The 27553-nt window shown below is 26.0% G+C and overlaps 3 protein-coding genes and 2 long non-coding RNA genes across 8 annotated transcripts in view; 1 reads left to right on the top strand and 4 right to left on the bottom strand.

Moving 5' to 3' along the window:
* Positions 1-3358: 3358 nt before the first annotated feature.
* On the bottom strand, positions 3359-4135 carry LOC135923894 (dynactin subunit 5-like). Its single transcript, XM_065458885.1, has 2 exons — positions 3748-4135; positions 3359-3706 (listed from the first exon to the last, which is right to left on the bottom strand). The coding sequence occupies exons 1-2, from the start codon at positions 4094-4096 to the stop codon at positions 3492-3494; spliced, it is 564 nt and encodes a 187-aa protein (XP_065314957.1). The 5' UTR covers positions 4097-4135; the 3' UTR covers positions 3359-3491.
* An 8520-nt stretch (positions 4136-12655) lies between these two features.
* On the top strand, positions 12656-13530 carry LOC135923975 (uncharacterized). Of its 2 annotated transcripts, none has more exons than XR_010571310.1 (4): positions 12656-12730; positions 12774-12854; positions 12901-13169; positions 13216-13530. It is a non-coding gene; the product is annotated as an uncharacterized LOC135923975 (long non-coding RNA). The 2 variants fall into 2 exon arrangements; XR_010571311.1 differs by having other exon boundaries at positions 12774-12862.
* Positions 13443-14839, bottom strand: LOC135923974 (uncharacterized). Its single transcript, XM_065459012.1, has 3 exons — positions 14138-14839; positions 13861-14091; positions 13443-13812 (listed from the first exon to the last, which is right to left on the bottom strand). Exons 1-3 carry the CDS (start codon positions 14709-14711, stop codon positions 13580-13582), a joined length of 1038 nt encoding a protein of 345 aa, XP_065315084.1. The 5' UTR covers positions 14712-14839; the 3' UTR covers positions 13443-13579.
* A 101-nt stretch (positions 14840-14940) lies between these two features.
* LOC135923976 (uncharacterized) lies at positions 14941-16082 on the bottom strand. The gene is made up of 4 exons (XR_010571312.1): positions 15950-16082; positions 15826-15906; positions 15517-15779; positions 14941-15470 (listed from the first exon to the last, which is right to left on the bottom strand). It is a non-coding gene; the product is annotated as an uncharacterized LOC135923976 (long non-coding RNA).
* A 5150-nt stretch (positions 16083-21232) lies between these two features.
* LOC135925348 (bifunctional heparan sulfate N-deacetylase/N-sulfotransferase 4-like) overlaps positions 21233-27553 on the bottom strand; it is a 52867-nt gene continuing 46546 nt past the window's right edge. For 2 of the 3 annotated variants that reach the window (XM_065460622.1, XM_065460621.1), the window contains 3 exons: positions 22589-22701; positions 22117-22245; positions 21234-21461 (listed from right to left, as the gene is read on the bottom strand). In XM_065460622.1, the coding sequence (XP_065316694.1) occupies positions 21389-21461; positions 22117-22245; positions 22589-22701 (315 nt within the window). In that variant the 3' untranslated portion in view covers positions 21234-21388. Of the gene's footprint in view, positions 21462-22116; positions 22246-22588; positions 22702-27553 lie in introns of all 3 variants that reach the window. The other variant, XM_065460620.1, reaches the window with a different exon arrangement.

Genomic DNA, 27553 nt, shown 5'->3' with positions numbered 1-27553 from the left:
CTCTAAAAAAATCTAAAGAAAAAAAATTAAAAATGTTTAAAACAGGAAAAAACAATATAAATATATGTGATCACAATGTTGCTTATTTTGGGCCCCCAATATCAAGAGGAGCATCTCACTAGTAGTGAATTTAATGAAGTATATGATATAATTCAAGAATTAGCCATTTTACAAGGTTGTGATGACCAAAATATTTTAAGTGATATTAATTTCAGAAGCAAAATCAGCATGTTTAATAGTAAATTATGTGGATTCCATAAGAAACAATCAATTCCGACTTCAAGTTAATAGATTAAACTTTGCCATCATGCCCATTAAGAGGCTAACAATTCCTAGTTCTTCTAAAGAAATAGGTCGATTTGGGTTAAAACTCTTGTGAAAATAGAAATCGAAAGATCAAATATTAAAGAAAATGATAATAATGAATATGAGTCAGAACAAGACTCTGCCACAGAGAGCTAAACGTTAGTTATTGAATGACAATAAATTTAAAAAATTAATATTATAGATTCATTTTATTATTATATTTAAAATAAAGTTAATATTGACAAAAAAACATATATTTGAATTTGACCATATTTGACCTGTCAACGGTCAATTGACCGATACGTATTTGATCAGTCAAATGCACAACCCTGATTTAAACATAATAATAAAATATTTTAAAAATGTTTAGGCTATGGCCGTGTCCACCATTATAAAAATAGGTGGGGCATCATCAGCGTAATTAAAATAAACGGTGGCGTATTAGATTGCACAAAAATGCTGACGAACCAGCAGGCGCATGTCTATCTGATGGGATACTGACTTATGCAAGAGTACATATAGTATATCAATAAAAAAAGTAAGAACTAGTTTTGTATAAAATAAATGAAATCTAAATTTCTGAAACTTCTTGATATTGTTTATATTTATTTGATAATAACAAAATAAAATATATATTTTCCAACGGTCCAAATCGAGCCAAAAACCTAATAAAACCGCGAAACTGATTTCTAAAGATCAAACCACTAAGGCTCGACCTAAAAGGGGAAAACTGAACCATGATCTTTGCCAATTTAACTAAAATATGTTAAACAAATTTTTTTATAGTAACAATTTTTAAATAATCTCTTAACTTTTGGTTACATCGATTTATCAAAGAAATGAAAATAAATAATTTTCCTCCAGTGCTAAAAAACATGATGTATATTCAGAGTTGGGCAAACTAATCTGGAAATGTATTTCTACAAAACACTTTCATGAAAATATATTACATTACATACTCTAAGCTGCATTTAAAAATTCTTATTGCAAAATACAAAGCGACATGGTAGCTTAAAGCTACATAAAATGGTTTTCTATTAAAAATAAGAATAAATAGAAAGATATTTGAAATAATAATCTCTTTATTCATAAATATAAATAATATTTTTAAAAAAATTAACTAACATAATTTGTCCCTTTGGTGATTACCAATTTTTTTTTTAAATTTTGGATGCATATACCATATTCACTAATTCCGTGAATGAAAGTAGTACTTCTACTACCGCGAAAGACGTAATATTATATTTTCGAAATATTTTCTTTGTTAATAGATAATAAAGTATTTGAATTTCGAATAACGAATCTCAGAAATCTTAAAGTGTTTGAAAATCAATATCATTCTATTTTATTGTTAAATTGGGTGTTTTGTTGATATCCATTATGTATGTCCTCTATCGTTTCCGCCATTCAGTCTTATGTGTTTAATTCTAAAAATTTAAGCTAAGCAAGACCTGCTGAATACTTATGTAGAGTTCTCTTCATTCATTTATTTTTTCATTGACCCGAAACAACCTCATTTTTGCGTTCCTGTTCCGTTCCGAATAAAAATAGTTTCTCCATTCATTTTCGGGCTTTAGAACGTTCCGTATTTTCATAGGAAACTAAATATATTTTAACAACATATTTTATTCATTAATATTTAACTATTAATATGAATCAATTCATCAAAGTTTAACAACCATTATTATATTTTCCTTGATAATTTCAAAAAATTCTTAATTATTGTAATCATCAAAAGATTTAAAATCATGATTTGAGAATTGTCAAGCATGTTTAATCTATTTTTAATTATTGTTGCCAAAAAAATTTAATGACAGTTATGAAAAATATGGGTTAATATAAAAATTTGCACCTTTTTAAAATACATCATTCTTTTTTACATATTAGACTAAAAATATTTAACTATTTTTGTCAAAATAATCTTTTTAGGTTTAAAATATTACAAATAAAAAGAAGTTAAAATAAATATATGGTATTTATTTATTGATTAATAATAATGGAATTTAAAATTGTAAATATTTTTTTATAATAATATATATCTTAAGAGTATGCTGGTTTTACTTATTACTAAACAGCCGACTTTAGCTTTAACTTAGCAGCCTAAAAAACAAGAGAAACATTTTTAAAAAAAACAAGAAAAGAGATATGAATAATAACAATGCCACCAAATATTTAAAACAGATCAAAATAGGGTGTCCTAGTTAAAAGGCTGTTTAGTTTAAGCTAAATATCAATTAAGTCAAACTAGGAAACAGTCTAAGAAATTATATCATTAAAAAATATATTAAATATGACTGAATAAAAAATCAAGGAAATACCCTTTATATAAATTTAGTTGGTATTTTTTCTACTATTAAAAATGTATAAATACATTTTAAAGTATCTCCCTAACTTGAGTCAATTAACCATTCACCTCTAATGTTATTTTTCTTATTTTTTTTCATCTTTAACATTGAGGTCAAGCCATAAATATCTGCTAAAATAAAAAAATCATCAAAGATTTAGATTCTGGCTTTTTTTGAGAATGCACAAACAGAATTTTTACATAAATTTCCAAATTTTATGGTAAAAAAATCTTTTACAAGTAAATAGTTTGTTATTTTTAAGCATAGTCTTTTATGATGAAACCATAAATTTTTATAAAAAAATTTCTGATCTTTTTTTAAAATAAATCTCAATTTCTTCAAGGATTTTGGTTCAAGTGGATACTTTTGCCCTCAAGTCATAGAAATGAGCTCAAATTTAGGACAAAAATCTTCAAATGAACACTTGACGATTTTTTTTGCCCAAAATATTTAATTATCCCATATAAAGCTAGCACCTTAGGTCATATGGCTCCTAAAGTTCTAGCTCTGCTTTATGCAATCCAAAAATAGGTAACAGTCTAATGAGCAACTCCTTATAAACTCTGCCAATTGTAGGGAGGTTTGGCTGTTACACTCACACCTTTCCCTATAATTATCTTTTTTTTAAATAAATTTTCTATTTACATATTTATTTTTAATTGTACACATATTATTTTTTTTTATTTTTGTCAAATTTTTTAAATAATAAATATAAAAATGTTCTAAAATAATGTACTTATAATAATAAATACTTTGTAGGTATTTGATACAATAATTATTCTATCACATGTAATTGTAATGTGAAAATTTGTTAATCAATTAAGCATGAAACTTGATCATTCAATTATTTAGAGATTGTTTTGTATTTGGGATAAAATTATGATAAAATAATAATGTTTTCTCAGTCATTATATGTTGTGTACATTCTGGAAGATCTTCATCATCTATTTGAGCAGGTGATCCACCAAATTTTTTAAATGATGAAACAACAGTCTCAGGAGGAATTACTGTATCATCTGCAATAAAACAACAATCTTTTAATAGTGCACGCCTACCTATTAAAATAATCTCAAAATATAAAAATGTAATTACATACCAATTATACAATTTTTACCAATATGTACGTATGATCCAATTTGAATAGCATTGATAACTGAATTTTCACCAATAAATACATTATTTCCTATGTATAAAGGAAAGAACGCTACGCCTTTTGGATACTTTTTGAAAGGTGGCCTTAGCACTACATTTTGAGATATAATACTATATTCCCCAATTCTTACAGCTGCTAAATCACCTCTTATTACAGATTCATTTTGAATAATGACCTTCCCTAATAAAACTATATGCTTGCTCCCACATAAAATCGATTTTCTACTAACTTTATTTCCTGATTGTGTAATTATATATTCATCTGGATCGTAGAAGCTAAAATCTATTTCCATTATCAAATAAAATAAAAATATTTTTTAGACAGCTAATAATTAAATGGTATAAAGTGACATTGATTGATGAGATAAAACAATAGAAATTTCGATTACAATTTTTAGTCTTATAAAATCTTGCCGAGAAAATTTCAGACGCACCGTTATTCATGGCATCAGCTCATACTTTTTATTTTTTTACTACCAAAATATTAACCCAGTGGCGTCGACAAGCCCTTCCCCCTTCCGGAAATTAATTTTTTGTGTTTAATTTAATAAAAAAACTTAGATATTTATAAATTTAAGTATATAATTAATATTGTTAATTATCTATTAAATAAACTGAAAACAGCAAGCGATGTCTATAGAGAGTAGAATTAAAAGATTCAAAAATATTTTGCGGGGAAAACCTTTAATTCGATAGACTCAATCTAAGGTCTGCCGTAATTTTTATTTCATAACTTGTTTTTTCGTGTATAACTTATATTTATTGATTAGAAAAACTGGTTGTTGAATTAGTAGGGGCCTAAATCAGGCGCGTACGCTTCGGGAAGGGGGCAAAGGGACAAATCTCCCCCCCCTCCCCCCAGTCAAAAGATTTAGATGCCGGATATATTTTTCAATAATATTAATGAATATATTAATTTATATTTGTTAATATTTATTCCTATCTCATATTAAATATATATTTAATTACATTTATTAACACATTCATAATTTATTTTATCAATTAATTTCGATTTCAAGTTTTCCGGCGTAATATTTATTAATTTCAAATTTTTAGTGGCGTAATATTTAACTACCATTTTCAAATTTCTAGTCAAATGATAATTATTTCTGAAACTTCTTGTCCGACAGGGAGAAAGAAATTGCAACCTTGTCCAACGAGAAAGAGTCTCCGCCATCAAGCAGTAACAGCTTTTATGGAGTTAGAAGAGATAATTATTTGCTATTATTAAAATATCATAATGGCCTAAAAGAAATAAAGCAAAAAAATTATTGGATTCAATGCTTATTCCAAATTTTTTTTCTCATTAGAATGTATTATTTATACAACTATTTTCTATATTACTTTTTAAAAACATAACATTGACTTGTTTAAGAAGATGAGAATAGTGGAGAGCATTTTATTAGAACTCAAGGAAATTAGGGCTAAAGTTGATGAAGAATTTCATATTTTATATGTTATTTTTGAGTCAAAAGCAGAGTTATACGTGTTTAATATTTGTCTCCCTCGACTTGTAGCAAGGTAAGCTCATCGCATAGGCGTAGCCAGGATTTTCCTAAGGGGGGGGATTAAAAAAGTATTGGGGGTTTTGCCCCCAGACTCTATTTTGGGCGGGCCTTCGGCCGGATTACCTTGGTCTATATATAGTCATAAAATTTTTACAAGAGAGGAGATTATTTATAATAAAAAAAATAAGCCTGGAACAAATATAAAATACATTTTTATTAGTTTATATAAAATATAATAAATTACTTGTATATACATTAATATAAAAGCTTGGTAATAATTTATTCCAAACAAGTATAAGAAATTTATTTATAAAAAGTAAGTAGACATATAGTTTTTCGGGCACTACTTTAAATAGCTGGTCAGGGATCGCCTTTTTGATTAGTAAGAGAGTACACAAATTTGTAGATAAATTTGTACCCATTTCCGAAAGATGTGGTTTGCTGTATCTAAACACCTGGTTTAAACGAACGATCCTAATCAATGTCTATGCCCCTCCTCACAGGAGTTATAGACTCTTCTTTCTAGACGATCTTGAAAACATTGTATGCTCACTCCCTAGGAGCCGCAATCTGATAATTTTGGGCGATTTAAATATCAAAATTGGGAATGAGGAGTCCTTTATAACTAATTGAGTAATTGGTAATGCCGCCATCCCACAGCCAAATGGTGAGGATAGCAGGAAGTTTTTGGATCCGTGTAAGAGCCTAAACCTTAAAATTGAAAATACCTTTTTCCTCCATAGTGAAAGAAACACATTAACCTATAAGAGAAATAATATCACCTCTCAAATCGATTTCTTTATTTCCAACATTCATGGCTGGTTTACTGATATTAGGGCCTTGCTAAACATTAATATTTCTGATCATAAGCTAGTCAGAGGATGTATCACCATAAGAAATTTATGGGGCAACTCTAGACGACTAGCCATCTCAAATCAACCTAGTCCTCCCCCCTGGATAATAAGGGCAAGGAATCTACAGTGTTCAGAAGTTAAGCTCCTTTTAATCCAAAACTTAAGAGCTATGATGGCGTTAAATCATGGTTCATCGGAATCAGAATCCACGGAAGAATGTTGGTTGTCCTTTAAAAATATTTTATTTGGAGCTTGCAACGATCTCCTAAGCATTAACAGGTCCTTCCAGAGACATGCTATCCGAAGACACCATTCTGATGATAGCGGAACTAAAGTCAAGTGAAAGATGGGATGGTAACCTTTGGACTACGATTCATAGGCTTATTAGGAAAGATAGAAGGATCTACATTGCAAAAACAGCATTTGAGATCGATAAAGACATAAAGGACAACAGGACCTTTGATGTTTATAAAAAGCTTAAACAGTTCTGTAGCGCTAAAGTGTTTAAACCTCTCTCGTCTATCAAACTAGACAATAGACCCAGATGAACAGATCGCCCTTTGGTTGGATCGTTATATGAAAATCTTTGATTCCAGGAGGCCATCCTTATTCCCGTCCTCTAGTCACAACATAGAACCACTTGACGCAAAATTTATTGTGGCAGAAATAACTAAAGCCATTAATAGGCTTAGGAAAAATAAATCCCCAGGTCACGACAACATATTGGGAGGACACCTAAAAGCTGCCCCGTCAGAGGTCTCCCAGCTTTTGCTGGGGTTGTTTAATAAGATTTGGCATACAGAGAAAATGCCTGGAGATTGGAACTTAACTATCTTTTACAATTTCCCTAAAATTCCTAACCCTACTAAATTCAAAGATTATAGAGCGATTGCCCTTACCTCCATAGTATCAAAAGTCTTTATGATCCTTTTTAAAAACCGAATCCTAGCATCCTCCCCTAACCTATTATCGAAATACATTTGTGCATATCGCCCAAACAGAAATATAAACGAACCAATCTTGGCGCTGAAGATAATTGTACAAAAGTGTGAAAAATATAAATTACCTTTTTATTTTATATTCATTGATTTCAAACGCGCTTTTGACAGTATCATTCATGATACCTTGTAAGCTATCCTAGCGAGATGCGGTATAGAAGCCAATATTATCAAGATTTTAGGGATGCTATAGTAATCTCATGGCTTCATTTTAAATCTTAAATAAAGTTTCACTTCCTTTCAGGAAAAAAAAAGGAGTTAAGCAAGGCTGTGTCGCCTCTCCACTACTGTTCAATATAGTAATGAATAGAGTAATTATTGATACATTAGGGGCAGCCAATCTTCTAGAACTTGGATCCAATCAGCCGTGGTTTTTGGAAAACAGGGCGATTAGTTATGCTGATGACTTGGTCTTGATTGCAAAAAACTTGGAGGAGGCTAACAATTTGGTCTTGATACTAAACACTTTTAGTCTTAAGGTTGGATTAGATATTAACTTTGATAAGACTGTAATCATGCCATCGTCTTATGCTCCCCCTCTGGGAGATTGGTTAGTTGGAGGAAAAGTTGTCAAAGTAGTGTCTTCCTATAAATATCTTGGAGTGAACATCGACAATAAAGGCAGTTGTAAAGATGAACTGAGATTCCGTATTAGAGCTGCTTTCTACAAATATTTTAAGCTATGGAGAACTAGGTAAATATCGGTGTTCACTAGGCTAAGAAATTTTCAACTCTTCTATCATTCCAATCCTCCTTTACGGGGGTGATACATGGGAGATAACTAAGACAGAGACAAAGAGATTGCAAACGTTTGTTAATAAATGCTTAAGAATAATCAATGGCGTCTTTTACCCTAACATCATTTCGAACGACAACCTTTGGAGAAGGTCTAAACATACTCCGGTAAACTCTAAAGAAAAAGCGTATAACCTTCTTCGGGCATATTCTGAGGAATCATACCAATAATAGCCTAGTCCTTGATGCCATAAATTGGCTATACTCCTTAAACGGCAAATCCTATGGAAAGTTTGAAAGATTATGGTACTATAGGGCAATTAAAGACATCATGGATATGAACCTAAACACTAAACAGTTTCTAAGGCTAAATAAGAATAAGAGATCAATAAAGAAACTGCTTAAAATCAAATCAAATTATTTAAATCTCCCATAAACTTCTCCTAAAAACTTATTTTACTATATCTTTTTATCTCCTTTTCTCCTTGTCTACTTTTCTTTTTCTTCGCAATCTTACTTCTTCTTTTCATAACCTACTCTACATTTCTCTCATTTCAATTGATATGAACACATTCTCAATTATTGATAGTAATTATCAAAAGATGTTAAACTTAAACTTAGCCACCACCCACCCTTAAAGTAATTAAATTATTTTTGCAGTTCTTGGGTATAGGCTTTTATTTTGTTGTCTATTAGCCTATAGACGTTTAAGCAACAGTTCTCGGACTGTTGTGCGTACAAGTACGTGCGGCTTGCCCACAAACGTGCGAAGGGCTCCTCATTTTTTCTTCCTTTAATTAACCATCCAGTTTGATGGATTTTTGAGGAAAACCTAGCGTAGCTCTGTTGTATCCACAACCAGAGGGCGAAAACGCTTTTATCACGTATCACGTTTTAGTGATACTTTTATTTTTATAACTTAACCTTTTTAATATTATATTCTAATTTTAATTTGTAAAAATGTTATATATGCCTTATGAAAAAGAGAAATAAAATGAGATAAAATAATATTTTTACTTCTTCTCCAAGGACGTCCTTCTTCTTTCTTCATGGTACCCGACTCTGGGTGGTGGACTTGAATGAGATGACTACCTAACCTAATGAGATGACCAAGAACCAAGAAAATTCCCTAGCACATTCTTTCACGTCAAAAGCCTCTTCATGGTGTCCTGGCTCTGGGTGGTGGACTGCAATATGATGACCAACACCTAATCTAATGTGACTACCTAGAAAGAACATATGGAAGTTGGACGTTAGGTTATGAATTCTATATAGTAAGACCAATGATGATTTACTAATAATTCTAAATCCACGTAAGAAAAGTTATTATAAATCAAAATTTTATGCCGAGATAAAGGGATGTTGTAAATTTACTTATTAAAATAACTTAAATGTAAATCAATCATAATGGACATATTTGAATACATAAAAAGCCTTAAAAAATATTTACTTAATAATGAATTAACAGTTGAATTTCTTAGTCAAATGCCTTTTGATATTTTGAATTTCTTAGTGAAATGCCTATTGATATTTTTGATTTCTTGAATTATGACCAAAGATAATAAAAAGCCTTGCTTAATGAATTTCATAGTGAAATGCCTATTGATATTTTTGATTTCTTGAATTATGACCAATTGTTTAAATTAACTGAATTACCTAAAGATGAATTCTTAGATATAATTAAAAATATTACAAAGTTAAACCATTAAAAATCCTAAATAAGAAATATGATTTATCAAAATGTAATTGAATTGAAACATATGAATTAAAAGATTTAATAGATAAAAATCATATGATTAAATAAAAAAATATAATAATGCATATTAGAAAATTATAAAATAACTCAAAGTAATAAATGTGATAAAAAGTTTTTGAAATTTAAAGCCTTGAAGACAAATAAAAGAAGTTATGTAAAAACTAAACATCATCATTTTAGAAAAATATTTAAATGATGTGATGGAGATCAATTTTTAAAAATTATCTTATAAAGAATTATTATTTTAAAAAAACACTTATTGAATTAAAACTAGGATGTGAAATTAAAAAAAATTTTTTAAAGAGAGGGAAATGTGAATAATATTTTATTTGCATATTTTAACCTCAGGATTGAAAATATTAATTTATAAATAAAAATAAATTTAAATACTAAAACGCAAAAAAATAACTAAAACGCAAAAAATAAATTGAACACGAAAACATGAAAAATTAAAACGCTAAAAATATTATATAACAATCTTATTGATTTATCATTCTTCATTTATTCTTGTATCCAACTTAATGAACTATTATTTCTCATTATTCGCAACTTACTGATAATAACAATTTTGAAAAATGATAATAATAACAACTGAGTACTACCAAGCAAGCTATATAACAAAATCATGATTTATGGAGACAACTTATGATAAGGATATCAAGCTTACGATTTAAACAAACCAACGATTACAATGACTTATGAAACAACTTGATGACCAAAACGATAAACCACTTGGACAACAAACTCTCTATGACTTCTAAGATGAAATTATGGGAAGGCTTTTTAGAAGAGGGCGAATGTTATATTATAGAAATTAATATTATATATTTTGGTTATTAAATAGTATATGTTTATTATGTAACGCGCATTCATTTAACTTATTCAAATTATATATTTTGGGGAACGCCTTTATTTAACAGCAATAAATGGTGTCATATAAAGTTATATTATTTTTTTATTCAACACGTTTGTTTTTTTTTCTTTAACAAACAAATATTAAAAAAAAGTTGTTTATTATTTTTTTTAATAAATTTTTTTTTACGTATTTTTTTTAATAAATTTTTTTACGTATTTTTTTTTATCTAATGGAAAAAATGGTAATTTTAAAATTGATGCTTATTTAATATATTTTTATTTAATAGGAATTAAGATATAATTTAGAACTAAAAGATTTTTCTACTTTAAAACAGTTTGTGAGTAATTATGAGAAGAATAATCATCAGCTCATTAATCTTCTCAAAAAAGATTAATTTTAGATAAAAATTTATTAGTTTTACAAGAATGGGATAAGAATATAATGAAAAATATTAAAATGCCCATAAAATACAAACGAGGATTAATACATAAAAGGCCTAAAAAAATGCAAAAAAAGAGTATTATTTAAAAATTATAAAATATTTCACAGTTAACAATTTTTGAAAATGATATTATAATATACATGTATTTTAAAAAAAGATTTTTCCCAAGCTAATCAAAATATGACTGAAACGACCTACCACATTCCAATACAGAAAACACTCAACTATTTGGTATCACTAAAAATTAAATGTTTATTGTTTATTAAAATACATTTATTTTATATAACAAAAATTATAGCAATCAAAACTTTAGACTACACTGGATATTCTCTTCAAAATCTCAAATTTTTTTTAGGAAACCATAAATAAAACAAATAATTATATATTTAGAAAGTTTATATTAAATTTAAAAATATTATAGGAACCAAATACAATCTAATGGAGCTTCCAGAAAACAATACAATCAAGATTTCAAAAACCTAATAAAAAGCAATTTATAATTTATATTGTATTCTAATATATCAAATTTTATTTCTGTATATATATTTACAATTATATTATATTATTGTATTTTATAATACATAATTTTAATTATATATATATAGAATTATAATATATTATTGTATTCTTACAAATTTTATTTCTATATATATATTTTCAATATATTTCTAAAATATAGAATTAAAAATATGATTCTTGTGTTATAAATAACAAACATTCAATATTTTCGACAAAAAAAACAATAAAAATAGTTCTTTGTTAAATTATATTGTTTAAGATATATTCATAGGAGGATTCATAGAATAGTTTTTTGCAAAATATTATAAGAATTACACAATATAATAAATATTAAAATAAAGTAAATTTTTAGGTTTGAATGATTTAAACAAAGTATAAAACAGATTGATTAAGAAATCTGTCATCATGTCTTAATAAGCTAACAAAAATATTTTACTTTTATATATAAAATATCAAACTGTATAAATATTATTTAGTAAATTTTGATATTACATTCACCTTACATGATTAAAATAAAATTTATAAATCTTAGAACATTAAGCATAGGCCATTCATCTATATAAATATAAGCATAACAATTCTGGTGTACCAGGATATATATGTTGTTATACTTTATTAATATTATATGACAAAATTGCATGAAGGTTAATTTATATAATGAAATATTATATTTTTAATAGCATCAAAAGATTATAATAAAAACCTAATTCATGATTAAATAAGACATTCAATTAATCCCATTAATTGACCCTATTGTTTGAAAATATTGTTAAATTCCTCAACATCTATAAAAAATTTTAACAATTGGAATATAAAGGTTTTTAATATAATAATTTGAAAAGGTATTCTTCTCATAATTACTCACAAACTGTTTTAAAGTAGAAAAATCGTTTAGTTCTAAATTATATCTTAATTTCTATTAAATATTAAATAAGCATCTATTTTAAAAAAAAAAAATACGTAAAAAAATTTATTAATACGTATAAAAAATTTATTAAAAAAATAATAAACAACTTTTTTTTAATATTTGTTTGTTAAAGAAAAAAAAACAAGCGTGTTGAATAAAAAAATAACTTTATATGACACCATTTATTGCTGTTAAATAAAGGCGTTCTATTTTGGGAGGGCCTCCTTTGATCGTATTATTTTGATCGTAAAATGGTCCATTTGGTACATTTTAGGTCAAAATGGACGATTTTTTCATTCATATGAATTTATATGCACATAATTTTTCTAATTCTTTATATCAGATTAATGTAGTAATGTATACCTATTAATAAACATATATCAATTATTTATTAGATAATGAAGAAAGAAGAGCTACTGATTTTGAACTCCTTTAAATAATAGAAATATTTTTCTAATTCTTTATATCAGATTAGTGTAATAATGTATACCTATTAATAAACATATATCAATTATTTATTAGATAATGAAGAAAGAAGAGCTACTGATTTTGAACTCCTTTAAATAATGGAAATAGAAGCAACTGATAAATATGATTAAAACTTATTATTTATTAGATAATGAAGAAAGAAGAGCTACTGATTTTGAACTCCTTTAAATAATGGAAATAGAAGCAACTGATAAATATAATTAAAATTTATTATTTATTAGATAATGAAGAAAGAAGAGCTACTGATTTTGAACTCCTTTAAATAATGGAAATATTTTTCTAATTCTTTATATCAGATTAGTGTAATAATGTATACCTATTAATAAACATATATCAATTATTTATTAGATAATGAAGAAAGAAGAGCTACTGATTTTGAACTCCTTTAAATAATGGAAATAGAAGCAACTGATGATTAAAATTTATTATTTATTAGATAATGAAGAAAGAAGAGCTACTGATTTTGAACTCCTTTAAATAATGGAAATAGAAGCAACTGATAAATATGATTACAATTTATTATTCATTAGATAATTATAACTTATAAATAAAATTAATTGATAATTTGGTCAGAATATTATATTTTATTATACATCTATATTATAATTATACATAAGTTTTATATAACAAGATGCTTTATCAGCAAATAAATATTTATTTATAATTTTTAAATTATATTGAGTAATTAGATTTTGAATATTCTTTTCTTTTGTTATATATTTATTATTAGTTTTTTTGTTGTCATCCCCAGGTCAAGTTGGACCTTTTTTAATTTATTATATATGTGGTCTTTTTGAATTAAATTTATAAATGTATAAATGTTTGGATGCGAAGATCTTGTTGATTTATTTAATGCTGAGTGCCAGCCCTCTAGATGATTATTGGTCCTAGGTCCAGATGTACCATATCTGGACCACATCTCTCTAGGAAACATTGAATTATTTCCTATAAAATAATAAATTATTATTAATTTATTTTATATATTTAGTATACCAAGCCAGGTTTTATCCATGTATAAAAAAAAATTATCTATTGGTAGATTATTGGTTGTTGCTAATATTTGGCAACTGAGTGCCACATCATTTATATCTTGCGGATTTAGAAGTGGTAATACACACATTCTTTTTATAATCGTTCTCATCATAGGATCCTCATTATAGAGGGATTTCAAGAGTAATGTATTAATTTTTCTCCATATACACTGGGTATAATGGAAAAAGCAACCTAAATATATATTTAAATATAACATAAAATAATATTATTATTTTACCTTTGATTTGGATCTTTAAAAACACTTTGTGCAAAGCTTCTATAGCAGCTTGCTCAAAATCTAACTGAACAAATTTAGGTGCCCAAATACAATTATACTTCTCACATATCTCTTTGATCATGATAAAAAGTTTAATATATGTTGATTTTCTTTTGTTTGACAAAAGGCCATATATGACAACCAACATATATTCCTTATAATAAACATGAACTGAATAAAGTTGCTGGTAAATATTTGGTGCTATAAAAAATGTGCCATCCATGTACACTGTATCTGATTCTGTCAGGATCTTGATAAATTCATATGTTGAAAAAATTAAGATTTCATTATTATGGTTCCCTAAAAGGAATGGTTGCCCTTCACATAATGTGAACTCAATAGGTAATATAAGATCCATGGAGGTTTTAGGTAGGTTAGGCCTAGCTTGTTTAACCATTCTATCCATTGATTTTTGGACTGTTTGATAAGTTGGAAGTGCATCAGGATATCTATTGATATTAGGTACTTTTTGTAATCTATCACCAAGGACCTTGTTGTATATATTTTTCTTAGATTCCAGTGGATTTAATGCCATAGCTTCTTTGAGAGAATTCCGTGAATGATGTGGCACTCAGTTGCCAAATATTAGCAACAACCAATAATCTACCAATGGATAATTTTTTTTTATACATGGATAAAACCTGGCTTGGTATACTAAATATATAAAATAAATTAATAATAATTTATGATTTTATAGGAAATAATTCAATGTTTCCTAGAGAGATGTGGTCCAGATATAGTACATCTGGACCTAGGACCAATAATCATCTAGAGGGCTGGCACTCAGCATTAAATAAATCAACAAGATCTTCGCATCCAAACATTTATACATTTATAAATTTAATTCAAAAAGACCACATAAATAATAAATTAAAAAAGGTCCAACTTGACCTGGGGATGACAACAAAAAAACTAATAATAAATATATAACAAAAGAAAAGAATATTCAAAATCTAATTACTCAATATAATTTAAAAATTATAAATAAATATTTATTTGCTGATAAAGCATCTTGTTATATAAAACTTATGTATAATTATAATATAGATGTATAATAAAATATAATATTCTGACCAAATTATCAATTAATTTTATTTATAAGTTATAATTATCTAATGAATAATAAATTGTAATCATATTTATCAGTTGCTTCTATTTCCATTATTTAAAGGAGTTCAAAATCAGTAGCTCTTCTTTCTTCATTATCTAATAAATAATAAATTTTAATCATCAGTTGCTTCTATTTCCATTATTTAAAGGAGTTCAAAATCAGTAGCTCTTCTTTCTTCATTATCTAATAAATAATTGATATATGTTTATTAATAGGTATACATTATTACACTAATCTGATATAAAGAATTAGAAAAATATTTCCATTATTTAAAGGAGTTCAAAATCAGTAGCTCTTCTTTCTTCATTATCTAATAAATAATAAATTTTAATTATATTTATCAGTTGCTTCCATTTCCATTATTTAAAGGAGTTCAAAATCAGTAGCTCTTCTTTCTTCATTATCTAATAAATAATAAATTTTAATCATCAGTTGCTTCTATTTCCATTATTTAAAGGAGTTCAAAATCAGTAGCTCTTCTTTCTTCATTATCTAATAAATAATTGATATATGTTTATTAATAGGTATACATTATTACACTAATCTGATATAAAGAATTAGAAAAATATTTCCATTATTTAAAGGAGTTCAAAATCAGTAGCTCTTCTTTCTTCATTATCTAATAAATAATTGATATATGTTTATTAATAGGTATACATTACTACATTAATCTGATATAAAGAATTAGAAAAATTACGTGCATATAAATTCATATGAATGAAAAAACCGTCCATTTTGACCTAAAATGGACCATCAAAATAATACGATCAAAGGAGGCCCTCCCGTTATATATGCCTTATGAAAAAGAGAAATAAAATGAGATAAAATAATATTTATACTTTTTCTCCAAGGACGTTCATTCTTCTTTCTTGAAGTAACTTAATTTGTAGCTCATTGAAACTCGGAAAAATTTTTAATATTTTTCTTTAATTAAAAATAATAAATATGCGATAGCACAAATCTTAAAATTTAATATTTTTTCTTAATCAAAATGGATATGATCATTACTCGGTCAATTACAGCAGAAACTTATTAAACCCAAATGATATATCGACCCATACTTAGATCTATGCGCAGCCGGTTTTTTATTTACGCCGGAAATGGCAAGCAGGCTCGCCGCCAATTTTTTATGGCGGCGTGGCGTGTGTAAATTTTAGAATGCTGTTAAATTATATTTATATATTAAATTATTATTTAAATTTGAATATTAACATTAATAAAATTAAAATATGAATTGTATTCTATAGCTATATATAATAGAATAGTGTATATCATTTACATTCATTCTACATCATATTTCATTTCCAAATAATACATATATTTTTATGGACTTGCATGTTTTAAATCACCCTATATACAATTATGAAATAACGACTCTCTACTAATCATAAAACAAGTTATGTCTGGAGGTACTTTAGAAATCTTATTTTGAAGAATGAAAATAAGAAAAGCACAATAATGCCTGATTATAATTATTGTGAACCTTGCATAAAATTGGGGAAAAAAGATGAGAAAGATTCTGAAAAACTGTTGTAGTTTTGTATTTTTGTTATATATTTAGATACAATGTTATATATGAAATGCCAATCAAAAGTGATATTTTGAAGTTTTTAGTGGATTATTAGGATTGTAACAAGATAACGGTTTTTTTGGAAGCTTTGTCTTCCAGCTGATGGAATGTTTTATGATATGATTATGATTGTAAGATTAATTCATGGGAAATAAAGTTAATTATTATACATATATTTATTGTATATTTTAAAGAATGTGTTAGTAATATATTTTATAATTTATAATCCATTTTCACAGTAATTTATTTTAATTTTAGACTTATAAATATATATAATTTATATTTTAGTTATGAAATGAAATGTTTTAGTAAAAATATAAGTACAAGTAACCTTTCTCGGACTTAGTTAATGTTAATAAAATATCAGAAAAAATTATTATAATAAATCCGTTCAAAGTTTAAAAATGTTTTTAAAGCCAACACCAAGATGTAGCAACACTATAAAAGATAAAAAAGATTCTTACGTTAATATTAAATTTTTAACTGGTTTGTTAAACTAAATTTATTAAACTTTATTTCAAAAGGTCAGATTTCAAAATCTTAAAATTGTTACTTTAAATTCGAATTCTACGATATCATTGCAATTTTTAATTAAACATTTAAAACTTTTAGAGCTTGATAGAAAAACACAGAGTGAAATTCAAGTTGAAGATAATGGATAAACATCCAGTTCTTATATAGCTAAAATAGCTCGTAAATATTCCCTTATCTAGAACAAGAATGTCATATTTTTCTCAGCCAACATAATATCCCAGAAGAGGATGCATTAACCTTTTAAAATGACTGTAACTTCCTAGTCAAATTTATCTAGGAAGGTTCTTTATATATCTGCAACGAGTACACCCAGCGAAAGTATTTTTTCCATTGCTGGATTAATACTCAATGCAAAATGGACTTCTTTATGTCCCACGAATCTTGATAAAATACTATTTATTCATAATTATAATTTTGCTAAATCTGAATTCTGATTTATTATAGTTCATACTTTATCTTTTGCTTGCATTCCAAATTTGTATTTTAATTTGTTATGATAAAAATCAATAGAATATTACTAATATGTGTTGAATATGTGCTGATCTTAGTAAAAATGCAATTCCTTAGTTGACTTCTGAGAATGAGAAGATACATAAATTTAAATTGAAGTGAGACAGGAAATAATTTAAGAAATGAATTATACTATATTAACAATGTGTTAGAAAAGAGCCCCCAAATAAATTATAAAAAAGTTTAATACATTGATTTATAAATTAAATTCATTAAAAAAATTTTTTTAAATAAATATCACGTTCCGCCGACTCTTTAGTAGGTGGCGTCACCGCCAAACGCAGATGAATAAATTAAAAAATACCGACGCCGTCGTTTAAGACATATGTGCACAGGTCTACCCAAACTCAACGTATTGAACGTTTATGGAAGGATCTTAAGAAGAGAATCCCCAGAACTGGAAAAGAAATCTTCTTCTCATTTATATATGTGAATATTCTTATTTTCGTAATACTAAAAATATGTCAAATTTAAATAAATTAATTTTTAGATGATATAAATTTATATAGAACTATCTATGTTTTTCCTTAAAATTATATATATCTAGACCTGTGCGCCGGCCGGCCGTTGGCCAGCCGCCGACCTTTTTTGGTTACGCCGAAAACGCCGCCATTAAGAAAATTACGCCAGCGCCCCGCCGATTTTCATATCGGCGGCGCACGGCCGGCGCAGAAATTTTTTTCTACCTTTTTTATTCAAATAATTGGTCAACATCACTCTTGTAATTTTTTAATGTCAATCAGGATTTTGATGAATTTTTATTTTCTACTATTTTAAAATCTTAATTATATTGACGTCATTATAGAATTCAATCAATCAAAAATCTATAAAATTCCAAAAGTTACCATAATTTTACATATTTTTAAAATGGATGCATCTACTTTAATAATTTAAATAATTTCAGTATCCTAACTCTGGATAATAAAAAATCCATAGTCTGAAAATTTTTTGCAAAAGAATTAGAGAAATTATTACTGCTCTAAGATACAAAACTGCAGAGGTTGAATTCGAGGAATATCAAAGAAAATGCCTAAGTACAATAGATTTAACATCAGACATGTTAGATCTTGACAGCATTGATCTATAAGCGGATACCCGGTTTCAAATTGGCAATTCCAATGATAATAATAACAATATTTCCACGCATATAAAAACCTTAAAATTAAATATCCCAACCCGTTGGCATAGTATATTAATTATGCTAGAAAGCATATCTGGATTAAATAAGAATTTAATTAATAATGTTTTGAAAAGAATTGGGAAGCACTTTCTCAAATTATGAATCTGATCTGGTAAAAGAACTATTAGCATTTCTTTCAAAGTTTAAAAAAAATGTCGAATTTCTTTCAGTACTTAAAGAGCCTACTTTAAACTTGGCGTTACTTTTTAGAAGTGAAATTGAAACACATTTAATAGTAAATGATAGTGATAGTTCTGAAATTATTTCAATTAAGGAAAATATGCTAAAAAAAACTTGCGTTACGATTTCCGGTTTGTAATCATCAAGTAATGTTATATAAGTATATCCTTTTATTTTTTATTTAAAATTATCTAGGTATTGGCTTCTCTTTTAGATCCAAGATTTTAAAAAATGACAATTGTGTCAAAGTATTTAATAGAGCAAAATTGCTCAGCTTCAGAATTTATAATAAAACATCTTAAACTTATAGAGAATGATGATAATCAGGTAATAAATATAGCTAATGAGGATGAAGATGAATTATTAAATTCAAGTTATTTGACAAAATTGGCAATTAAACATTCAACAAATATAAATTATGATTCCAAGTTAGGTGACTTACAACAAGAATGCCAGTTTTCTTGGAAAACGACATTCACAAGACATGGACGTTCTAAATTTTTGGAGAGAAAAGAAGAGTGAACTTCCCAATCTTTACAGGCTCGCCAAAAAAATTCTTTGCATTCCGACGACTAGCACACCTAGTGAAAGAGTTTTCTCTATCACTGGATTGACGTTAAATTCAAGGATATCATCATTATGTCCCAAAAATTTTAATAAAATAATTTTTATACATGATAATTAAATTACGAAATCGATTTTGGATATAATAAGTTTTCTATTAAATGAATATTAAAAAATATGCCGTAATATCTGTAGAATAGTGTATATTTATATGTTTTTTTAAAAAATTATAAAAATTTATATATGTGCCGATTTACTAGCGGCGGCTAAAAATCGGCGCGCCGCCGGCCGTCGATTAGATTTTTTAAAAATTGCGCAGGCCGTCAATATTTCGTCGGCGCACGGGTCTATATATATCTATATTATCAGTTTATATATTATGTTTATTCAATAAATTGCTTAATTATCTAGTATTTGATTTAATAGTCCTAACTTAATGGCATCCAATTAGCACATGCCTTTTTAAAAATTTTAAATAATATACTCTATTTTTAATGTAAAATTAAAGTATTGTGAAAATTTTCACAAAAAAAATTATAGTCCTATAATAGCATTTAATATAGCACACACCTTTCCCATTTTTAAGTAAAATTAAAGAATTATGAAAATCTTCACAAGAAAAAATTATGAAATTCTTAAAACTTTTGAGTAATGACACTTTGAATTATTATTACATCAAAAAATTCCATATCAATATGATCGCATATTTGTTATTTTTATAGAAAGAAATAATATTAAAAATTTCCCCGAGTTTCAGTGAGCTATCAAATTATTTTAGCTCTAGTACCAACTATCAAAATATTGGGAATATAAAAGAATTATTTTTTAGATCATGAATTCAATTGAAAACCCCCTCATATGAGTTTGCTGAGAATGTCATTTGGAAAATAATGCCTATGATTGTTTGCAAGATATAAATTTGGTCGATGATCAGAAATATCATTGTATTAATAGGTCTATAATAAAATATTAATTTTTACAGCAATATATTTTGTCTTATTTTATCTAAAAATTTATAGATAACCCCATAATAAATATATCCTACCCTCCTTAAAGGCGCCTACAACCAACCCCCCCCCCCCCCCAGAAAAAATTGGATGCAAACTGTTCCTACCCCCGCCCTTCTCCCACTAATGTAGATGCTGGATTTAGAGACTCTACAAAAAATCTATTTTTATGATAATTATCACGTCGTCGGTTAAAAATAGACGATTAGACTATTTATAAAAATTCGGAAAATACATAAAATATAACCATTTTAATCGCTAATATAAAAATTAGAAACTTTTTAAATGTTCTTACAATATAAAAAGAAAATATTCTTCTTGCTTTTAATATTGTACAATATCTTCAGGTTGAATAAATATTCATATTAATTGTTATAAAAATATTCTTCATAATTTTAAATATATATTATGAAGTTACTACTAGGTTATAAAAAGTCACAATTCAATTTGTTATATTTAAACAAAATTTGATACACGAAATATTTAAAAAATTCGAATTTGATCAAATAAGATATAGATATTATTACTGATCTGTAAATTTATTTTATCAAAGTTCTTAACCATCAAGCCAAACTGGAATCGATAGATTACTACTTTTGAGCAACTTGTATAACATACCATTGCTTTGACTAAATATTAAAAACACAATTATAATCAATCATTTTATAGGAATTGTATTAAAAATTAATACCTTTAGTCAACGACGTCACTTGCCTTTATAATCTCAAGAGGCTCAAAAAAATTATTTTTGTTAATATTTTTGAAAGATTTTTTTAGCTAACATTTTGAAAAACAAAATGAAATTTCAAAATGACCCTTTTTTTAGCTAACAATTTTTAAAAGTGACCTTTTTCTTTTAGGTGTTTTTATAAATAAATCAAAATTTTCTGAGGCCCCTTCAAATACTTCAGTGGGTTGAGCCTCCGTCACCCCCCCCCATAGTGACGCTATTGGCTATAGTAATAATTAGTCAAAACCACTTATTAGATAACAGTCTGAAAATAGCGATATTGAAAAAAAAAACTTGATGAACAAAGACAGAGTTTAGTTGATTATAATTTTAAATATACAATTTTAAAGAGATTTTGAGAAGGCTTAATGGTAGAGTAGTTAAGATGCCCCTTTCTGGGTGATATGGGTTGAATCCCGGGCAGGCAAAAAAATTCTTCAATATTTTTTTGAAAAAATAAATGTAGTACCGGAATTTTTTTTATAAAAAAAGATTCAAATTATGGACGTTGTTTATTTATCAAGTGGTAATGATTTTTTTATCAGAACATAAACTTGTAAAAAATTTGCAAATATTGCTTAGATTGATGATCCATCTCTGGATAATGTGCACCTTTATTTTTGCCCAAACATCTATCTATCCCATCAACGACTGGGCAAAACATTTTCTTCGAAGGTTTAAATCTGTTATTATAATAAAATATTTTATTTTGATAACTATTATAATAATTTATATCACTTTTTTAGGAGACAATATTTCAGAGACCTGCAGAGGTACTAAATACACGGCCTGAATTATTGAAAAAATAATTTTTTTAGGCCTGACAGTATTTTTTTAAATTTATACAGCTAAGTGCATATACCCAGACAGGGTCTTGATCCAAGCCTGCAGGTCTATTATATTTCAATATAGCATTTAAAAATATAATTTTTAACATAAACACTTTATACTTCTTGCACAAGTATTTTATTTTTAATTTAAAAAATAACGTCTTCATGTATTAGCATTTCAAGTAAAAGTTTATACCGGACGTGATAGTGAAATCTGAATTCATCCATTGATAGATTCAAAAATTCTTGAATGCCATTTAATGATGGAATAGGATTAATTTTGAAAGATACTCCATCCACAATAAATATCTAATCATAAAAATTTATTGAAAAGATGAAGCATGAAATATATAAAGACAAAATTATTATAATATAAATTTGTACATTTATTTTATTTCAAGAATCAGAGGAACTGAACCGTTATACAGAAATAAATTTTTATAATTTTCTAAACCTTAACTATAACCGCCGAACCTTTAAACAAAATCGCTAAAAGAAGATTTAATTTACCTGAACTGATTTAAACTGTTTTGTATATATAAAAATTGTAATTTATCACCATATATTTGATAAATAACACTTTCCAGCTGAGTTTATATTATTTTTATGACAGTAGTTTTTTAAATTTTTTCTAAACTTTTTAAATAATTTGATTTTTTGTTGCTTGATTAAATATAGATAATAATTAAAAGTAAAACTTTTATTATTAAATAATTTCATACATAGTTATCTTTTAAAATTAAATATTGTGGACTTAAACAATATAAATTTATATATTCTATTTTCTGATATACTTTGTTATAGTGTGTACTTATATTTTCTCAATAAAATTAATTCATGTTTTTCTGTGTATATTTTAACTTATGAAAAATTTAATAAAAATATTATAATTTCAAAAAACGAAAAACCGGGTAGGTCTATAAGTTGAAAGGCAGCATTATATGAAAGGCTAAAAAATATATTAAAAATATAAAAGAAACAAAGAAAATGATAATGAGAAATTTGATTGATTTAGTGTTGTTAATTTGCTAGGTCGTAAATTCTGCGAGACAATTTGGTTGTATTAATGGTTTAGTTATCGTTAGATAAATAATGTTATTCCAAATAATTCAAATAAAAATTATAGTATAGAAATAGCAAGATGCAATAGTATTTTCAGGGGTTAGATAGTAAAGCCGCAAGCAACTCAGCTTATAAAATATTTTCTAAACAGGACCACCCAGGGCTTAGAAATACCAATTAATGGATTAAAATAGTTTTTATGTTGGTTAGCCGAGCGATTATTTCTAGCTATACCATCCTAGTTCAGAATAAGATACGAACATTTTGGTCTGATTTGTTTAATTTCATTGCTATTTTTTAAAGATGTAGATTTTTTACCCAATTTTAGAAATGTATATTAGACAAATATTTGATAAATTAGTTCCCAAATTCGGCAAGATTGAACTTGAATGAGATATTTAGAATACTTTTGAATCGTTTTTATTTATATTTATTTGTTGTTTTTTTAGGGGGGAGGGGGGGGGGGTATAAACAAGCGACTGTTTGTCCTACCTATTCTGAAGTCAAAATTTATATCAATTTACACTTATTAAATAGTTATGCAATGGCCATAATTGGGCAATGGCTAAATATAGGCTAACTCGAAATCAGTTAACAATAAAGCGTTTTCATTTATATTAATTTCTTCCAAATTAGAGAAATCTATCTTTTTAAGAATAACTCCGAAAAGCCAAAGTGATAGTTTTCGGCTAAAAAACTTGAGCCAATTTTTAAGCCGGCTTAGATTTTTTAGCTGGCTAAAAATATATTTGTTTAAAGATGATTTAAAATTAAAATTTCGTAAAATTAAAAAATAATTATAAGAAGTTTTAATTTTAGTTAAATTTTTTTAAAAAATAATAAAGTTTTTCTCAACATTTTCTTTCAAGCTTTTAAAAGTAAATGTGTTATTTTTATTATTTTTCTAAATAAAATATTTTTATCTAAATGGATTTTATTTTTAATTTAATCGTCAACACAACATGTTTCATTAAATTATCACAACACTGATAAATAATAATTAATAAACTTAATTTCAAAAATAAAAAAACGGAAATTTTATTTTTAATATCATTTTTAAAATTATAGTGAAAGTTAAATTTAATATAAAAAAAATTTAACATAATTTTTATTTTTTTTATGTAATTAATAATTGACGTAAAAAATAAATAGTAAATAAACTTAACTTCAAAAATATCTAAAAGAATATTTTTTTTAATAATTCATATTTAAAATTAATTAATTATTTCAAAATATATTTTGTCCATAGATGTATACTAATGAAAAATATATTGGGATAAAATTTTAACCTTCTGGTATATTTAATTTTAAAATGAGTTTAAGTGGTTTGCCTAACCCCAGTCTCCCCTTCAAAACTTTTGTGGGATTTATAGGATATCTACTAAAAGCAACTTTACAAAATTTCTTAGTTATAATATCGACAAGATAATTATCTCTTGAACACATTATTTTTTAAACTTTGCCACATAATTATTCTTAACAATCAACTTGTGTTTTTTTAATATTTTTGATGTTGTTAATTATTTTTTTTTTACGTCAATTATTACTTATATAAAATTACATGTTTATTTATATAGAAATTTTTTTTAAAAAAAATATTTTTTGATTACATTTTCAAAACATTTATACATGACAGAATTTTAATTTATATTAAAATATATAATCATTTATATTATATGTAAATTAAAATTTATTACAAAGTTTAAATATTCTTCTATAATTTGGGTAAGTTTTATGAGTATTTATCAAATCTAGATATATATTCAATCATGATTTGTCAATTTAGAGCTAGCGAGGTTTGCTAAACCATACACGTCAATTATGGCAGTTAATAATGAAAAATATTTCAAAATCTTGAAAAGGCAATTTCATGGCTGTTTATGATTGGTATTTAGGATTTATGCTAAGAAATCTTAATCTCTCCTTAAAATTCATATTTTTTTATGTTCAAAAATGTTTATTAAATTAGCCAAAATTAAGTTTCAATTTTTATATATAATTAGCTTCAATTTATAAGTATTATGATATTTTGAACAATAAAACAATAAAATTATTCTATACATATCATTATTAATAAATAAAAATCCATTTCAATTTATTATGGCCTAAAAAAACCAATGGTTTAAGCCCCTTGAAGTGGTTTGCCTCACCCCGCTATTGAGGCTTGTTGAACAAAATTTTCACTTTTACAAAAAATAAAATTTAAAAAAAATGATCATAATCTTAAGATTTTTTATAAGGCACCTTTATAGAGTATAGTTTTAGGTATCCAATCATATATTATTTTTTATATTATCTATAAAACAACAAGAGCTATAGCCAATTTTGTAAAAATTGGTTCGACTAACCCCAGTCTCATATGAATTTAACAGTCTGGAAGAGAAAAAATGGCTAGGACAAATTGACTCCAATCTTAGGCACCCCAATTTAAACAAATATTTAAATAGTTAGAAAATGAGATTAATGTAGAATAAAATAATAAACAAAGCTTTAATTTATAATGAAAATGTATAAAAAGATTTAAGATTAGTGAATGACATTTTTTTTTTATTTTGACACAAAAACATTCAGGGGGAAAAGGCTAACATCTTAAGCGAATTTCGAATATTTTTATATTGTAATCAGTAAATTTCCTATCTAAAAATGCTTAGATATTTTTTTACGGTTTTGGTTCGAAAAATATTTTTTGCCGCGAAAGCATTCTGAGGGAAAAGGCTAGCATCTTAAACGTAATTTCAGATATTATGTCATTGTACTCAAAACTAAATTTCCTATCTAAAAATAGTATTTTTCTGAATATTTTCGCGACAAAAAAATATTATTCGAACCAGAAACGTAAAAATATACATCTAAGCATTTTTAGATAGGAAATTTGATTCTGAATACAATGACATAATAATTATTTTTCGTTTTTTTTTGATCGAACATGATTATATACTCCCTACCTTTTCAAAGTTATTAATTATTTTATCAAAATTTAAATTCCTTATCAATTTCCTCCTGTTGAATGTATTTGTAAATTGTTTTTGTAAAATAATGAAATAAAAATACATTGATTCCCTTACTTAATGTAATTATTGATTGTATATAAAAATAAAAATATAACAATAATATAATTATACATTAATTCTCTTTCCTATTTTTCCCAATTCTCACCTGTTGAATGTATTTATGAATAGTTTATATAACTACAACAATAATTCCCCTCCCCCCCCCTGTTGAATGTATTTATTAATTGTTTTCTTAAATAATAAAACAATAATATTATAAAAATACATTGATTTACCTACTTAATGTAATTATTGATTGTATACAAAAATAAAATATTTAATGGTTTTTGCTTTTTCTGAAAAATGGTATATGTACCATATAAAATAACGTTTAATATGTTCAATTTACATAATAATATCAAAGTTTTATTTAATATATCAGATTAACATTATCGCCTTAAATCGTCATTATTTAAATGGACAATTATATTAACGCTTAACACAATAAAAAATAAATCGTTACAAATATAAACATTTCTAAAAAATGGAAGGCGTTCACGTTCGTTCAAAATTTTATGATAAATTTTTTTTTAAATTTAATTTATAAATAAATGTCTTATATTTTTTAACACAATATATTAACCATGTTAAAAAATAATATAGTTCTATTTTGATAATATAATTATAAATATAATATAAACACACATGGCATTCCTTTTTTCTTCTTTTTTTAAAAATATATTATTATTATTTTTCCCCTCTACATTATTAGCAATCTTTTCGAATAAATATTATATAACTAGTTGATTACCCGTCAAGAATGACGGGAATAAAAAAATCCAGGAAAATTTTTTTTATTAAATAAAGGAGAAAATTCAGTGAATTTTCTAAAATTTGGAGGTAAATTCCATTAAATAAGGAGATTGGAAGTATTTCTTTTTCCCATTATCTATATATAGCTGGTAGTAATTTAGGTATCGTTAATAGCCTGGATAACCTGATCAAACGCATGTCGCTGTAAAACATTTAGATTGGCTAACATTACTATTGCATCTGCTTCTATTATTGGGTCATATAAATTAGATTGAGTGATAGGGTCAGGAGTTGGA

The sequence above is a fragment of the Gordionus sp. m RMFG-2023 genome, chromosome 2 (genome assembly GCF_954871325.1).
Source record: "Gordionus sp. m RMFG-2023 chromosome 2, tfGorSpeb1-WG-v2, whole genome shotgun sequence".
In the NCBI taxonomy this organism is placed as follows: domain Eukaryota; kingdom Metazoa; phylum Nematomorpha; class Gordioida; order Chordodea; family Parachordodidae; genus Gordionus; species Gordionus sp. m RMFG-2023.
Note: the sequence above shows the minus strand (reverse complement) of the source record. Positions and strands in the feature narration are given on the sequence as shown.

Coding starts and splice junctions, on each gene's coding strand:
- LOC135923974 (XM_065459012.1), bottom strand. CDS start 14,711: ATGGCATTAAATCCACTGGAATCTAAGAAAAATATATACAACAAGGTC. Junction 14,092..14,137: donor TTTAAAGATCCAAATCAAAG/GTAAAATAATAA, acceptor ATATATATTTAG/GTTGCTTTTTCCATTATACC. Junction 13,813..13,860: donor CATGGATAAAACCTGGCTTG/GTATACTAAATA, acceptor ATTATTTTATAG/GAAATAATTCAATGTTTCCT.
- LOC135923894 (XM_065458885.1), bottom strand. CDS start 4,096: ATGGAAATAGATTTTAGCTTCTACGATCCAGATGAATATATAATTACA. Junction 3,707..3,747: donor TGGTAAAAATTGTATAATTG/GTATGTAATTAC, acceptor TTATTTTAATAG/GTAGGCGTGCACTATTAAAA.